We start from the raw sequence: 15,649 nt of genomic DNA, 5'->3' as shown, positions 1-15,649 counted from the left end.
AGCACAGTCGTGGTCTTATTCCTTTCGGGGCAGATGGCCTCAGCGGGCCGGGACCCATGCGTTTGCCTCCAGCAACAAGCCTGCCCAATGAAGAGACGCCGACCCATTCTTCTGTCCCGAGGATAGGGGGTTGGCTTTCCCTGTTTCTAGAGGAATGGGTCAAGGTTACATCGGATCAGTGGGTCCTAGATATAAGTCGAGGTTACGCTTTGGATTTTGCTCGTCCCTTCCGGGATCTTTTCCTGATGTCACCCTGCGGGCCACCACAAAAGCAGCAGGTAGTCCTTCAGACTCTGCGTCGCTTGCAGGCGCTAGGAGCCATCACGCCAGTTCCTCCATCAGAGCGCCGGACCGGTCGCTATTCCATCTATTTCATGGTGCCAAAGAAAGATGGGTCCTTTCGTCTGATTTTGGATCTCAAGCAGGTCAACAAGGCCTTGCGGGTGTCTCGGTTCCGTATGGAAACTTTACGGTCAGTCATTGCGGCGGTCCACAAGGGAGAATTTTTGGCTTCTTTGGATCTGACGGAGGCGTATCTTCACATAGGGATCCAGAAAAGCCATCAGCGTTTTCTCAGGTTTATGATCCTGGATCAACACTATCAGTTTTGTGCCCTTCCCTTTGGGTTGGCAACTGCACCTCGAGTATTCACCAAGGTGCTCGTGGTAGTAGCGGCGAGCTTACGTTGGGACGGCATTTTGGTTCATCCCTACCTGGACAATTGGCTTATTCGAGCGAAATCGGAGGAGCACTGCCGGGCGGCGGTCCGGTTGGTGGTGTGTCAGCTGCAGTCGATGGGCTGGGTGGTCAACTATGCCAAGAGCCAGCTGACCCCAATCCAGATGACAGAGTTGCTGGGGGCTCGCTTCGATACACTGGCGGGCAAAGTTTCCTTACCACCCGAACGCATGGACAGATTGATGTTTCAAGTTTGGCGGCTGTTGTCGCTCCCCTCCCCAGTGGTGTGGGATTATTTGCAGGTTCTTGGATATATGGCATCTACCCTGGAGCTAGTACCTTGGGCCTTCGTTCACCTGAGACCGTTGCAGAGGGCGCTACTCTCGCGTTGGGATCCCAAGTCGGAAGAGTGCCAGATCCCTTTGCCTCTACTCGAACTGGCCAGGTCCAGCCTGGCATGGTGGCTCATCCCGGAGCACCTACTGAAAGGGGTGGACCTCGAGAGCCCCAAATGGACAGTGGTAACGACCGATGCCAGCCTCTCCAGTTGGGGAGCGGTGTGCCAGTCGAGGTCGGCTCAGGGTCTTTGGACTCCGTCTCAAGCACAGTGGTCCATCAACAGGCTGGAGACCAGAGCGGTCCGGCTAGCTCTGCAGTACTTCTTCCCCATGGTGCACAACAAGGCGGTACGGATTCTCTCCGACAATGCGACCACGGTGGCATACATAAACAGACAAGGAGGCACCAGAAATCGTCCTGTATCCGACGAGGCAGACAAGCTGATGAGGTGGGCAGAGCACCACCTCGATCGTATTGTGGCGTCTCATATTGCCGGAGTCGACAACGTTCAGGCGGACTTCCTCAGTCGACAACAATTGGATCCCGGGGAATGGGAATTGTCGGAGGAAGCAATGGGCATGATATCGAGACGCTGGGGGGCTCCTCACCTCGACCTGATGGCGACTTGTTGGACCGCAAAGGCGGCTCGCTTCTTCAGTCGCAGGAGGGACCACGGGTCCGAAGGAGTGGATGCCTTGGTTCTTCCTTGGCCACCGCGCGTCCTTCTTTATGTGTTTCCTCCATGGCCGCTGATCGGAAAGGTATTACGTCGCATAGAGTCTCATCGGGGCCCAGTGATTTTAGTGGCTCCTGAGTGGGCCCGAAGGCCATGGTTCGCCGATCTGATCAACCTGGCGGTGGACGGTCCACTGCGTCTCAGTCACCTGCCCAACCTTCTACGGCAGGGTCCAGTATCTTTAGAGCAGGCAGATCGCTTCTGTCTAGCGGCCTGGCTTATGAAAGGAGGCGGTTGAGAAGGAAAGGTTATTCAGAAGCCATTATCTCCACTCTTCTGCGAGCCAGAAAAACTTCTACATTGCTTACCTATGTTCGGGTTTGGAAGGTCTTTGATTCCTGGTGTCACAAGATCGATCTGTCCCTGCGGCGGGCCACGATTGTTCATATCCTGTCTTTTTTGCAGGATGGATTGCAAAAGGGTCTGTCCTACAGCTTGCTCCGGGTTCAGGTTTTGGCCTTGGGTAGCCTCCGTGGTAAAATTGACTGTATTCCCATTTCGGCTCACCCGGACGTGAGGCGCTTTTTGAAGGGGGCCAAGCATTTGAAACCCCCACTGCGAGCGATTTGTCCTTCTTGGAGTTTAAATTTGGTTCTCCGTTCCCTGGGTGGGCCCCCGTTTGAACCCTTGAAGCGAGCAACGCTTAAAGACTTGACGCTTAAAACAGTGTTCCTCGTTGCTATAACTTCGGCTCGGGGGATGTCAGAACTCCAAGCCTTGTCCTGTCGAGAGCCTTTCATGCGTATTTAGGACTCGGGTATTTCTCTTCGTACGGTACCTTCTTTTCTGCCCAAGGTGGTATCAACTTTTCATGTCAACCAGACAGTCGAGTTACTGGCATTGTTGCCGGCGGATAAGGATCTAAGAAAGTTAGATGTTTGTCGGGTCCTATTGCGATATTTGGAGGTTACTAATCCGTTTCGGTTGTCTGATCACCTCTTTGTGTTGTGGGGAGGGCCCAAGAAGGGGGCCCAGGCTTCCAAAACTATCGCAGGCTGGTTGAAGGACGCAATCGCTTCTGCCTATATATGTTGTGGGCGCCCGGTTCCGGAGGGTATTAGGGCGCATTCTCTTCGCTCTCAGGCGGCTTCATGGGCAGAAAGCCAGAGTGTCTCCCCTCAAGAGATTTGTCGGGCGGCCACCTGGAAATCATTGCACACGTTTGCTAAGCATTACTGGTTGGATGTAAGGGATCCAGCTGCGGATTCCTTTGGCGTCAGTGTGCTTCGCGCGGGTCTCTCCAGGTCCCACCCCATTTAGGACGGCTTGGGTACATCCCAGCAGTCTGGACTGATCCTGGTACGTACAGGGAAAGGAAAATTAGGTTTTACCTTCGATAATTTTCGTTCCTGTAGTACCAAGGATCATTCCAGACGCCTGCCCGTACGCAGGAGAGTCCGCTCAGCTATTCATGATCTTCTCTCAACAGGTAGTAACGCTAGTTCATTGTTTTCAGTACCTTTACAGGTTGTGTTGTTCATTTTGTTCTTCATGTTGTACCAGTTTAGTTTTTAACTTGATCTAGTCATTGGGTTTTAAAGCAGGTTCCGCATAATGGTCTACAGTACAATATATTTTTTGGTCACAATGGCTATTCTTTCTGCTTTGATATCGATGATACTGAGGGATCGCAGGTGGCACCCCGGGTTATGTGGGAGGTGCTTTCAGTTTCTCTCTGACTCCATCTGCTGGAAGGGAGGCATAACCCAGCAGTCTGGACTGATCCTTGGTACTACAGGAACGAAAATTATCGAAGGTAAGACCTAATTTTCCTTTATATCTATGCATTTTAACAAAATTATAACTTGCAGTAGTCAAAGTAATCAAACAATTATTGTTATTCCCAGAACCTGTCCAACTTTTCACCTCTTTCTGGCCCAGCAAACTCTACTGCTTCTAACTTCAACACCAATTAAGGCTCTTTATCTTATGAGAAAAAAAAAGATTTACACAAAAAGATTACTGCTAAAGCTCATAAACCACTAGTATGCCCTGATCTAACAAGATTGAAGTCTCCCCATGAAACATTTATTACAAAATACATGATTTACGAACAACAATAATCAATAATGCACTTCTGAGCAAGATCTTTTCTGTGCCAAGGAATCCTAGCTTCAACTCTGGCCCTCTCCTCCCATCTGTGCAATAACTGCCAAAAAAAAGACACTTTCTTCATTCATCATTACAATAGATAGCATATTTACCTTCTTCAGGGGTATCTGAACAGCTGCTCTTCTCCAAGGGCTGATCCTCATTCCCATCCATGTCCAAGGGAAAGGAGGAAAGCTTGTCGCTTGCATTTTTCTTCTGCTTTCGTTCTGAAGTCAGCAGAGGGCCCTGCCTGCCCAATTTCTCACTTCGCGGTTCATCGGGAGGGCACTGAACAGGTCCCTAAGGGAAACAGCAGCCAGCAAGCAAATAATGCCATTAGCCTTCCCAGCCTTTACTGATAGAAGAAAGGGAGGTTCTCTAGCCATCTGTATGTACAAAATGTTCTTCGACGTTAATTAGATGCTGAACTTTGTCATGAGCGGCAGCAGTTTAGAAATATCCTGGTCCACATCTGCCTTATTGATTCAAGGAAGCAGCAATTTTAATGCATTTTGTACCATCATTTAACATCTGCTATAATCCTCTAGTGTCCAGTGTCTATTGGTCTTAATATTTACAAGTTGCTGCTGCCTAAGACTGACTCACAGACATGATGGGTCCCCTTTCTAAATAGATTTTGCTATGCTGTACTAGGAGGCAAAAGACATGAGGACATACACAGATTTAATTGTAATGTTTCAACAGGTTTTCTCTGCTTCTTTGCAACTAACCTCTACTACAAGAGAGCACCATGAGCCTAAACTCCCAACTACTTGCAATTCATTAACCCTCTTCTCCCCCATTTACACCAGCCATTGCATTAAGAGTCCTCATCCAGGGTCCACAAACCATAATGCCGTCTGGAACTCTGTACAAATGCAACCCCAGTCTAGCCACTAGCAAAACATTTGTTTTGCTATTCTTAGCATTCCTAAAGTTTCAGTAAGCAACCTTAGGAGCCTATAAATGCTCTGGATGTTCAGAGACTCCAGAGTGGCATGCAAAGAGGAGAGGCAGTCTCTCCAGAGGTGTCCTGTCACATTGCTTACCACTGGGAGTAGTGGCCCACTGGAAGGCTCCTCATCCGCTACCTGAGCCAGAAGATCCTGGTTCAGACCATTTCCTCCAATAAGTTTATCCGTTTTATCCCTTGGCTCTTCAGAAACATTGCCGACCAAGGCCCTGAATAAAAGTCAAAACAAATCTTGACTAAAAAAATGAATAATACACAGAGTCCCTCTTTGAAGAAATGCACAAATAGCTGAAGCCACCATAAGGCCTCACCTCAAAACCACCTGACAGTAACGAAACAATGTGTTTGATAGCACCAAATTAAACACCAATACACATGCAGCGTGAGATGAATGTACAAAGGGCATGCTTGCAGATCAACATCTTGAGGTCCATATTCAGAAACATTTAGATGGCTAACTCAGAATTTATCTGGGGCTGAATGAATGCTTTGGCACTTAGCCAGCTATATTTTATCCATCTAATTATTGGGCTAAAATTTAGCCAAGTAACTTAAGGGCGTTCAAGGGAGAAGTCAGCCAGATAGCTTAGCCGGCTAAGACAGGTCGGGTTGAAGAGCTGGCCACTGAATGTCCCTCCCAAGTTAGCCAGATAAGTTTATCCAGCTAACTTTGCTATCCGGACATGCAGCGACTGAATATGAACCTCGTTGTTTTTCTCAGCCCAATGGAGGTCTTCGTTGGCAGTTTTTCAATAAAGCTGGTTGACATCCTTGCACACAGACTTTCTTTTGTATATCACCTTGGTTATTTCTAATCTCAAAAGGCTAAAATGTAGAATACAAGCTGAAAACACAAGAGATTATACGTGTGTGTGTTTTTGTATTATGTTTCCAAAGGAAAATTGGTTTTTACCTGCTAATTTTCGTTCCACCACGGATCAGTCCGAAAAAAAGAACTGCTACGACAACACTGATTTCCCGGCTGAAAACGGGCTGCGAAAATGGTGAAAAATGGCGAAAAACAGCAAAAACGGAGCGGTCGCTAGGCTGGAGCACCCAAGGCAAGAAAAGACAACTTTCAAAAAAAAATTTTTTTTTTACCTGGTCGTAATTGGTCACGCTGAGGGTGAGTGAGCCGGGACCCCTGGTATCACCCTCAGCCGCGGCAGTTCCAGGGTTCCCAACCCTCTGCTCTCCAGCCTCAAGTACCAGGGGGGATGGTCCCACCAGGACCTGCTGACCCCCTGGGAGGCTAAATTCAACTATCCCCCTTTTTTTTTTTCAATTTAAATATAAAGGGACACTAACCTAAACTTTCCTCTGAAAAATAACCTGTACCAACAAACCAAAATCAGACAAATTCAAATCCTAACACCAGACACTAGGCTTTGCACCTCCACCATCTGCTGGAGACAGAAAAATACTGGCAGACACTAGGTGGCACCTCAGGGGTATAAGGACAGAGTCCGTGAAGTCTTTTTCTGTCTCCATCTGATGGAGGGGAGGCAAAACCCAGCTGTCCTGGACTGATCCGGGTACGTACAGGGAATTTAAATTTGGGTCACTTTAGCATTCTAAATACATTACATTCAATTAGTAACACCATTTCCCAGCAGCTCAGACAAGATGATAAAGTAAAACCATGAAACGTCAAGTTATTATATTTTTATTTGTATTTATGTAACCGCTACCTCATGGAAGGGATTTTCCATAACTACTTTGATTTATCCCTCCACTAAGGATGCCTCCCCTTTACCATTAAAATAAGGTGTGGGGGGGGGAGGGGCATGAAATCAAGGTGGAAAGAGGGGGAGGTCAGGGAGCATGGAATCAGGGTTTGGATTTTGTGCAGAAGTCTATGGAGAAAACTGCTGCACAATGCCACCCTGGCGTCTGATGAAACCGGATTCCAGAAGAATGATCTGCCGATCTGCATTCCTTTACAGTTACTCGATCCCAGCTCTTAGGAATTTTTCCCAAATGAGGCAAGACTGGCTGCACACGGTGCAGGAGAGAGTATTTACACTTTTTAAGGTATCCCCTTACCTGGGCTGACCACCATCCTCGGCTGCGGAGGACAAGTTCTCCATCTCCTCTGTGTTCAGGCCCAGCTCCGTGCCATAACTCTGTTGCACCAGCTGCCAAAACTCGCGGTTGGTCAGACTCTGAAAAGGGAGATCAAGCATGCTGGCTCAAATATTGTGCAGGCAAGACGTGACCTTCCTACAGCAGAAAGGAAAGCCTAATAGTTTTATACTAAAAAGAGATTACAACATAGTGGCCATTAACTAGTTACATCATCATCAAGTATGGTTATTGGTATGATGATCGATAACTCTAATGTGCCAGTTCTTGGTGCTCTGTTTTGTTTTGCCCATGTTTCTAGATCTTTACATCAGTCTATTCTGTTTTCCCTCTCTTTTTTGCCCACTATCATGTCTTCTAGCACCAGATTAGCTAATGTGCCACCATATCCTCCAATTATGTACAACCAGCAAATCTCATTTTCTTTTTGGGCAGGTCATCTACCTCCCATCATCTATTCTAATGAACACTTTCATTTCAGATCACGTCCTCCCACCACATTTCAAATGCCTGTAGCTTCTTCCTAATCTCTTTATTGTAAGTTTGGACAAGTACCTGGAGGAAAAGTCCATAAATCATTAGGCAGGTAGATTTGGGAAAGCCACAGCTTATCCCTGGGAATGAGGAACAAGAAATGGATCTGCTCTTTGGGATTTGCCGGTTAACTTGTGACCTGGATTGGCCAGGATAATGGGCTCAAAAGACCTTTGATTTGACTCAGCATGGCATATCTCATATACAGAACTTCTGATTCTAGAGGTTTCTGAATTGCAAATTTAGGAGTTTACTTTTCAGGCATTTAGATGTATTTGGCAGGTACTAAAAATAGGTGTTTATCAGGGTTTTAACCATGCAAGAACATTTTTGGCACTTTTTAGGTGGATTCAATTTAATAAGATGCATATCAATCTATCTTAAAATATTTACATGCTGTGGTGCATGGTGTGTGTATGTGGCTAGGATGGGGGTGGCAGGGTGTATGTGGCTTCAGGGCTAGTGGCAAGCTGTGTTTCCTCTCTCTCATACATGCACTCATGCTCTCACACACATATGGCAACATAGGGTCTGCCGTGGCCCAGCCAAGCCTCTCCAAGCTGCGGCAGGATGGGGTCTGTTATGGCCTCACCAGGCCTTCTTTCAGGCCAACTCCAATGACGGATGCCTCTTCTTGACTACAGCAGCCAGATGACATCAGCCACCCATCAGGGGTGTTTTATTGGGGTTTTTTGGTTTAAACTGAAAAGCAGAAGCCCTATTTATATTCTTAAATCCATGTTTCACACTAGTTCCATTACAGAGAAAATAACACTAATTAATTGTCCCAACTACTGATAAATGTGCTACTTTAAAACTTTATGCTATCTGTCTCGTTGTGTACCTAGACATTCTCTAGCTCTCTCTCATCCCAAAAATGTCAACATATTCCAAAAGATTTATATCTGACAAAAGTACTACCGTATGTATATCAATGTAAGCAATGCCCAAAAAGCTATAGAGTCTACAAACAAATGGAAACTCTGATCAACTCATTCTATTTGTCTAACATACTCAAGTCCTAGATGCAGCATTTTACATATTTAATCCAGGATACTTAAAACCAAAAGACAGGCAGGACGAGGTAACTTACTTTATGTTCAACTGACTGCAAAAGTCACTGGAAACTTAAAGTACTCTTGCTTTCTGAGAAATATGGGAAAGCAACGAAATCTTATTTAAGACAATCGTTTCACATCATGAAGCCCTTCTTGCCCAAAACAAGTTACCAACAAGCTTTTCAGAAGCATACGCGCACAGTGCATTTCTAGCCTCAGGATTTTGTAAAAAAAAAATTGCAACTCCCGCTCCGCCCCCCCAAAAAAGTCAGGAGAATGATTAACTGCCATTATTTCTCATTATCTAGTTACTGCTGCTGAGAGATGAAGGGGGCAATAATTGAACTAGCCACATTGGTGCAAGCCCGCACGTATTTTCACCAGCAGGGTTTTGCTTTAATTATTGACCCCCGGAAAAATAACCCACAAAGATTTGGGCCTGTTTCTCTGTGGGTCATTTTTCCATCAAAAACTAGGCAAGGTGTTGTGCTGCCCCTTCCTGGGATAATGTCTGATCATCTCAAGGTTACGAAACGGTGGGACAAAGCGGCGGCTTGAACCAGAGAGATACTAGCAACCTACCCAGCAACAAAACAGAAAAAAAAAAAAAAGAGAGAATATGGTGCTCAGTTCTGGAGGCCATACCTCAGACTGGAGATGATGCAGAGAAAAGCAACAAAAATGGTGCGGGGTCTGCACTAAAAGACACAGGAGATGAGACTTGAGAACATACAAATGTATATGATAGACATTTAAGTACCTGAAAAGTGTTAATACTCAAGAAGCAAACCTTTTTTCCAGTTAGGAATGGAAACTGTAAAACCAGAGGTCACAAGGGTAGACTCAGGAACAGCATTAGGAAAGTGAAAGTTGCCTCCACGTAACAAATGTTCTGAGAGGATGTAAGAACTTACAGATGGACGACATCATCTGACTAAGCCAAATCCAAGATGAGGGAAGTGTATTCTGTGAGGACTTGCATCCTGCTATCCTTTCATAACACCTGTTACAGGTAAGCAACTTTCACTTTCTCCGAGGGCAAGCAGATATGTAGTCCTCAGAAGTAGGGAATCCCTAGCTAAAGGCTGCCTTCAACAAAAGAAGGGAAAACACTTTCAGAAAAACAGTGCCAATGGATAAAGCAGAGTTGCTTACCTGTAACAGGTGTTCTCTGAGGACAGCAGGATGTTAGTCCTCACACATGGGTGACATCTTCTGAGGAAGGAGAAGACTCCTGACACCACCCTCCTGGTATCTACTCCCAGAGGATTTCGACCAGGGACACAGTCTTAGGTCAGAACTGTGGCTGCAATGCACAACCCTTTCTGCTTGCCACGAGGGAAACACAAACACACCCATATAGTAGAGGGCAACTGGAAGAATAGTACCCTCCACTGTAAAAGCACGCTGACTAGTACTCATACAATGGTATCCCATTCTACGGATAGCAGCACACTTACGAACCCACTCCCTGTGCTTGTGGGTAGAATCCCATGACATAGCAAGAACTGAGCACCACCTGTTAAGAGTTGTGGCAGCTCATTGCCAAAATGAAATCACAGAATGTGAGATGGCGCCTTCCTCACCAGTTTCAGACTGATATCTTGACTTAACGATGGCAGAACCCTGGCATGGGTGAGCACTGCACAGAGAGGGACAATGCTGTCTGCCAGCGCCAAGGTGCTTGGAGTAGATGTCCTGCTGTACCCGACTATGCATGCATGCTGCGCTCCACTGTCACAATAACTCCCAACGGAGTGGATAGGAACAGTGTCATGACAGCTCCTCAGTACCACTGGGGCTCTGATTATGACATGGTGGTGGGTATCATTCTATGGCATCACCCCCATGGTACCCTGAGTACCTGATAATGCTCCAAGAGGCTGGACACAGCCATTGAAATTGCATTGGGAATGGCTCATTGCTGTTTCCCTAATAGAACGGCAGCAGCGAAGTCCATGGTGAACAACGGTGCCCCTGGTTCTACGGCGTCTGACAGTGTCCACTGGTACCCACCGTGGTGATGGTACCCTTAGGATCCATAGACTATGGAGCACATAAAAGACACCAAACGATGCTGCACCCAGGGCTTCGACGGCGCATGTGTCTTGATCAATGTGATGGTATATAGCACCATCCCCGGTGCCACAGGTGCCCACAGACCTGACAGCCCAGCGGCACCAAAGGTATCAATGGACCAGCGGTTCTGAGGATGCCAAGGGTGCCTACAGGCAGAGGTTCTGCAGCTCCAACACATCTCATCAGTGCCCAAAGGAACCGATGACTGCCATTGCCATCGATTGTTCCCTCAACTCACCTATACATCCGAGGGTGTCGATGCAGCGAGCTCGATGGCGTCCCTTGCCAGCAGCTATGGCTGACAATAGCCTCGCAAGCACTCATTAGCACTGATGGAGCACAAAGCCAGGCGGGTCTCTGATGCCCCCTGATCCCGCGGTTCAGGGCCCCCTAAATCAATGGCATCCATGGTGCCCGATAGCCAGAGGGTAGTGATGGACAGCTCGATGCCCCTTGGTGCCCCCTCTGGACACTGCAAAGGAGCCTTGAGGGCTCCGGAACACTACACATGGATGCCTCGGCGCTCCAGGGTGCCTTGAGTAATTGGTGACCCCAGCGCTCGACAGCACCAAGTCCGTTCAAAGCTGAAATCCCTATCACCGGAGGGCTTCAGTAGCACTCGAGGGCTATAGGCCCTAGCAGTTGATTGCCTTGAGCGCAACTAGGGCACTCAATGGTGATCCCAGTGCCATATTGGTGGTGTTCGACATCATCCAGAGCGGCAAATGACATCACTGGCTAACACTCCTGATGACCTCCATGGTGGCCCCGCACCTCAATGGCATTGATGTATCGAGGCAACGCTGCATTGTTTTGGCCTTGAGGCCACGTACCTCGATGACCTTGAGGCTGGCCACGGCATCGAGGTCACGCATCTCGACGGCAGCATTGAGGTTATGCAACTCAATGGACCACGCTCACACCTCGCTGGGATTGAGGGTGTAAATGTCCTCGAGGGCAGCTCCAATGGTGTCGAGGGGGACCATGGTGCTCGTTGGCAGCCCTGTTCCCCAACACTAGAGTTCAGCGCTGCTACTCCGCCACATCAGGGGCCAAGGCTTTTGATGACTCTGGTTCATCGAGTCCACAGATGCCTATGGCACAGAAGGCCCTTACAGCATTAAGGGTTGTCACACACCTCGATGGCATCGAGGATGCCCCAGCTCCTCAACGGTGTCAAGGGTGAACATGGCGCTCCATGGCAGTCCTGGTTCCTAACATGGTCCTGACAATGATATGTCAGATCGTTTGTGCACTGTTTGCCCAGGCTTCTGCTGACCCTCTCTCACAAGGAGACTGCACTGCCATCACAAGCAAAAGGGGAGGCTACATCGTCCAGAGCTCCTGTCCATGGAGACTAGTTCCTTTGAATGTGGAGAGAATGAACACTCTCCCACCCACAGGAATGGTGTGGACCTCGATCTCTTCACTGTCTGAACCTCCATTGATGCCAACTGATTAGTGAAATGACATGGAACTCCTGCACGGGTAGAACTCAGGCGAGTCCCTAGGTTCAGCAGCCTGTATGGATCACCCATGGACTGCATTCTGTCAGTCCTGCCAGCACCTGACAAAAGTACAAAAAACAAAGGAGAGGACTCATGTCAAACTGTAGGTGCAGTATTTATTTATTAAGAGATAATATTATACTCTGCCAGGCTGCACAGCAACTAAGGCCTGCTATGCGGCTGACAGACATTGGAAAGAAGAGGAAAAAAGGAAAAGAAAAAAATTAAACTACCGTAAGGTAAGGGAAAGAAAAACAGCTGCATCTCTAGAAAAAATCACTTACAAAAACTGAGGAGAGAGCAAAGCTGAATACCATGACACACGTGGCTCCTGCAACCACACAGTTCCATGGAAAAAAAAACAGACTAGAGGGCAGAGTGATAACTACAGCTGCACATGCCCAGTAAGGCATGTTTGAAAGTTCTAGAATCTTTCAGATCAAAGTTCCAGACCGGGAATCCATCCGATGATGTCACCCATGTGTGAGGCTACCATCCTGCTAGTCTTGGGAGAATGGGTATATGTTGGCAACAAGCCATTTTGTCCTTTTAACTTTGAATGCAGCCTAGAAACAATAATAACGGGCCCTAGGAAGCATGGAATTGGATTCTAAACCTCAAATAGACTCCTCAGCGCCTACTGTCGCACAAAGCCTTTAAAAAAAAAAAAGACTGCGTGGACTGAACTCCGTATTGCAGTCCTGAAAATCTCTTCCATGGAGGGATTGTGCACTGACTGGGACTGATGCCTATGCTTCTTAGCCTTCACCCGATGCCCCGCATAGGTATTTCTTGATGATAAAACTGATGAAGCAGAATCCTTTGCTTTCATTGGATGGAAGAAGCTAGACAATGGTCTGCTCTCTAGCCTCTACATGTGTTCAATACCTTCTCAATGTTGCTGCACTGTCAGCATCTGGTGCAGTTCCTGGGCCCTTTGATGTTGATGGACCGGATTTACTTTTCTCGAAGGGCCTTCTCCATGAGCACCAGGCAGGAATGACATGGGACTCATTTTTCTATTCTGAAACATTGTGGTCATCCCCCAGGCAGAGCAATATCTATTATGGGGCTCTGTAATAGATGTGATGCATGAGGGAACTTGTTGAAGCCTCTGGTCCTCTTCTCTTTTTGTAACTTTAACCAAAAAAATCAACAAGGTATAATCAAATGATTTTAACAAAAACCTGGCCAGTGCACTGACTGATACCAATGAATACCATGGTTGGCAAAAATATTTAAGGAAAACCTAACATGACTGAAAAATGTACCTAGTAAATCAAAAGGCCTTGCAAAGAAAACATGCAAAATGTTTGAAAATTCTCTTCTGAGGAAGAAAAGAAATGACACAACCGTTAGGCTCTGTGTGAGAACTCAAAGTGCTCTGCACAACATTATGATGTAGGATGGCATGTGCATGCTCAGTAGAACAAGCCATGCAATGGAGAAGGTACAGAGAAGGGCGACCAAAATGATAAGGGGAATGGAACAGCTCCCTATGAGGAAAGACTAAAGAGGTTAGGACTTTCAGCTTGGAGAAGAGACGGCTGAGGGGGGATATGATAGAGGTGTTTAAAATCATGAGAGGTCTAGAACGGATAAATGTGAATTGGTTATTTACTCTTTCAGGGGGCACTCCATGAAGTTAGCATGTGGCACATTTAAAACTAATCGGAGAAAGTTCTTTTTCACTCCATGCACAATTAAACTCTGGAATTTGTTGCCAGAGGATGTGGTTAGTGCAGTTAGTATAGCTGTGTTTAAAAAAGGATTGGATAAGTTCTTGGAGGAGAAGTCCATTACCTGCTATTAAGTTGACTTAGAAAATAGACACTGCCATTAGCAATGGTAACATGGAATAGACTTAGTTTTTGGGTACTTGCCAGGTTCTTATGACCTGGATTGGCCACTGTTGGAAACAGGATGCTGGGCTTGGTGGACCCTTGGTCTGACTCAGTATGGCATGTTCTTATGTTCTTAAGCCAAAAGTTTCTAGAAGCTTTGAACTAATTTTCACAGGCCAGGCTTCATTGGAAATCACTAACCTTTGAGGACTACACATCCTGTTTGTCCTCTAAGCAATATTTTTTCACAGAAAGAATGGTAAATGCCCAGTATGCTCTCTCATAGGTGGTAGCAGAGACAGAAACAGTAACAGAATCTAAAAAGATGTGGGATAAACACAGAGGATCCTTACTAGCAGCAGGATGGTAATGAAGCACCTCAGTAACCTGCACAGAGTGGCAGTTCAGCTAAAAAAAACAAAACAAAACAGTGAAATGACCGCATTGCGCATCCAAGAAGGCATGGAGTAACTTCCATAGAGCCGCAGTTATGGTCCTAAGCGCCTTGTTGGGCAGGCTGGGATGGGCCATTTTGGTCGTTATCTGCCATCATTTAATATGGAACACCTCTTAATGCGAGCAAATTACCCCTGCTGTAGAACTACTATTTATCATTTCTAAAGCTACCAGATATATACATTTATGTGTGAAAATCTTTGCTCTTAGTAATTTTGTCTAACCTGAAGGTGGGTAATTTTCAAAGACCCCATTTCCATGGGGCAAATGATTAATCCATGGAAATGGTTTGGAAAATTGCTATCAAGGTGGCTTGTCCAGGGTTAGCAGCAGATGGGAGACTAACTGGTATCCCAGGATTTATTCTGCCTCATAATTTCGGGATCTGTCCACTAGACCAGCATTTCCCAGCCCTCTCCTAGAGGCACACCTATCCAATCGGGTTTTCAGGATTGCCACAATGAATATGCATGAGATAGATTTGCATACATTAGAGACCCAGTGGGGAGAAATTAACACTTACCTGATAATTTATTTTTCTTTAATGAGGACAGGTTAATCCAGAACAGTGGGTTATGCACTTTCAACCAGCAGATGGAGACAGAGAAAAGCTGACATGACAGTATATATACCCCTGCACCGACATCAGCCCACCAGTATTTTCTGCAAAAGCAAACTGTGTACAAATAAAGAATACATGATCATAACCATTAAGATAACCATTCAATCAGTTAACAGAAAAAACACTGAGGTCAGACAAGGAGTGTAATATTACTAATCTAGGGACTGGATCTGACACCAGTAATCACTGGAAACGCGGCCACTCAGGAGGACAATAGCACTACCATCCGGCAGCCAAGGGCTTCTTTCTTAGCATTCAGACAGGTTAATCCACCCACACCAGTGGGATGTACCAAAGCACTCCTGAATGGTCCAATCAACACCACACATGTGAAGGCTGCATCCTCCTGGGCTTGCACATTCAGGGAATAATGCCTGGTCTGACGTGATCTTGATCCACCTCCAATAAATAGGAGATACAGGCAACCCCTTATTTCCTGTTCCTGGGAGTGGGTCAGCACACCCCCATTGAAGAGTTCAGGGGGGCACCACCACTCGAGCCTGCGCCCTGTCTGGGCTGCCTGGGACGAAGGACTGAGACCTACCCAAGGTCAAGCCCTATGAGAAGTTGCTCCTCTGTAGAGTCAAAAATGTTTGAAAACCCCTAGCACAACGTATCTGTTACGACTGTCGCTGCCCGACGTCTC

The 15,649-nt window shown here is 46.7% G+C and overlaps 1 protein-coding gene across 3 annotated transcripts in view; it reads right to left on the bottom strand.

Annotated features, from left to right (window-relative positions):
* Positions 1 to 15,649, bottom strand: part of GRAMD1C (GRAM domain containing 1C) — a 177,656-nt gene that overhangs the window by 40,277 nt on the left and 121,730 nt on the right. For all 3 annotated transcript variants that reach the window (XM_029578198.1, XM_029578199.1, XM_029578201.1), the window contains 3 exons: positions 6,864 to 6,982; positions 4,894 to 5,026; positions 3,958 to 4,144 (listed from right to left, as the gene is read on the bottom strand). In XM_029578198.1, the coding sequence (XP_029434058.1) occupies positions 3,958 to 4,144; positions 4,894 to 5,026; positions 6,864 to 6,982 (439 nt within the window). The remainder of the gene's footprint in view (positions 1 to 3,957; positions 4,145 to 4,893; positions 5,027 to 6,863; positions 6,983 to 15,649) is intronic.

The sequence above is a fragment of the Rhinatrema bivittatum genome, chromosome 15 (genome assembly GCF_901001135.1).
Source record: "Rhinatrema bivittatum chromosome 15, aRhiBiv1.1, whole genome shotgun sequence".
In the NCBI taxonomy this organism is placed as follows: Eukaryota; Metazoa; Chordata; class Amphibia; order Gymnophiona; family Rhinatrematidae; genus Rhinatrema; species Rhinatrema bivittatum.
This window is presented reverse-complemented; position numbering and strand designations above follow the sequence as displayed.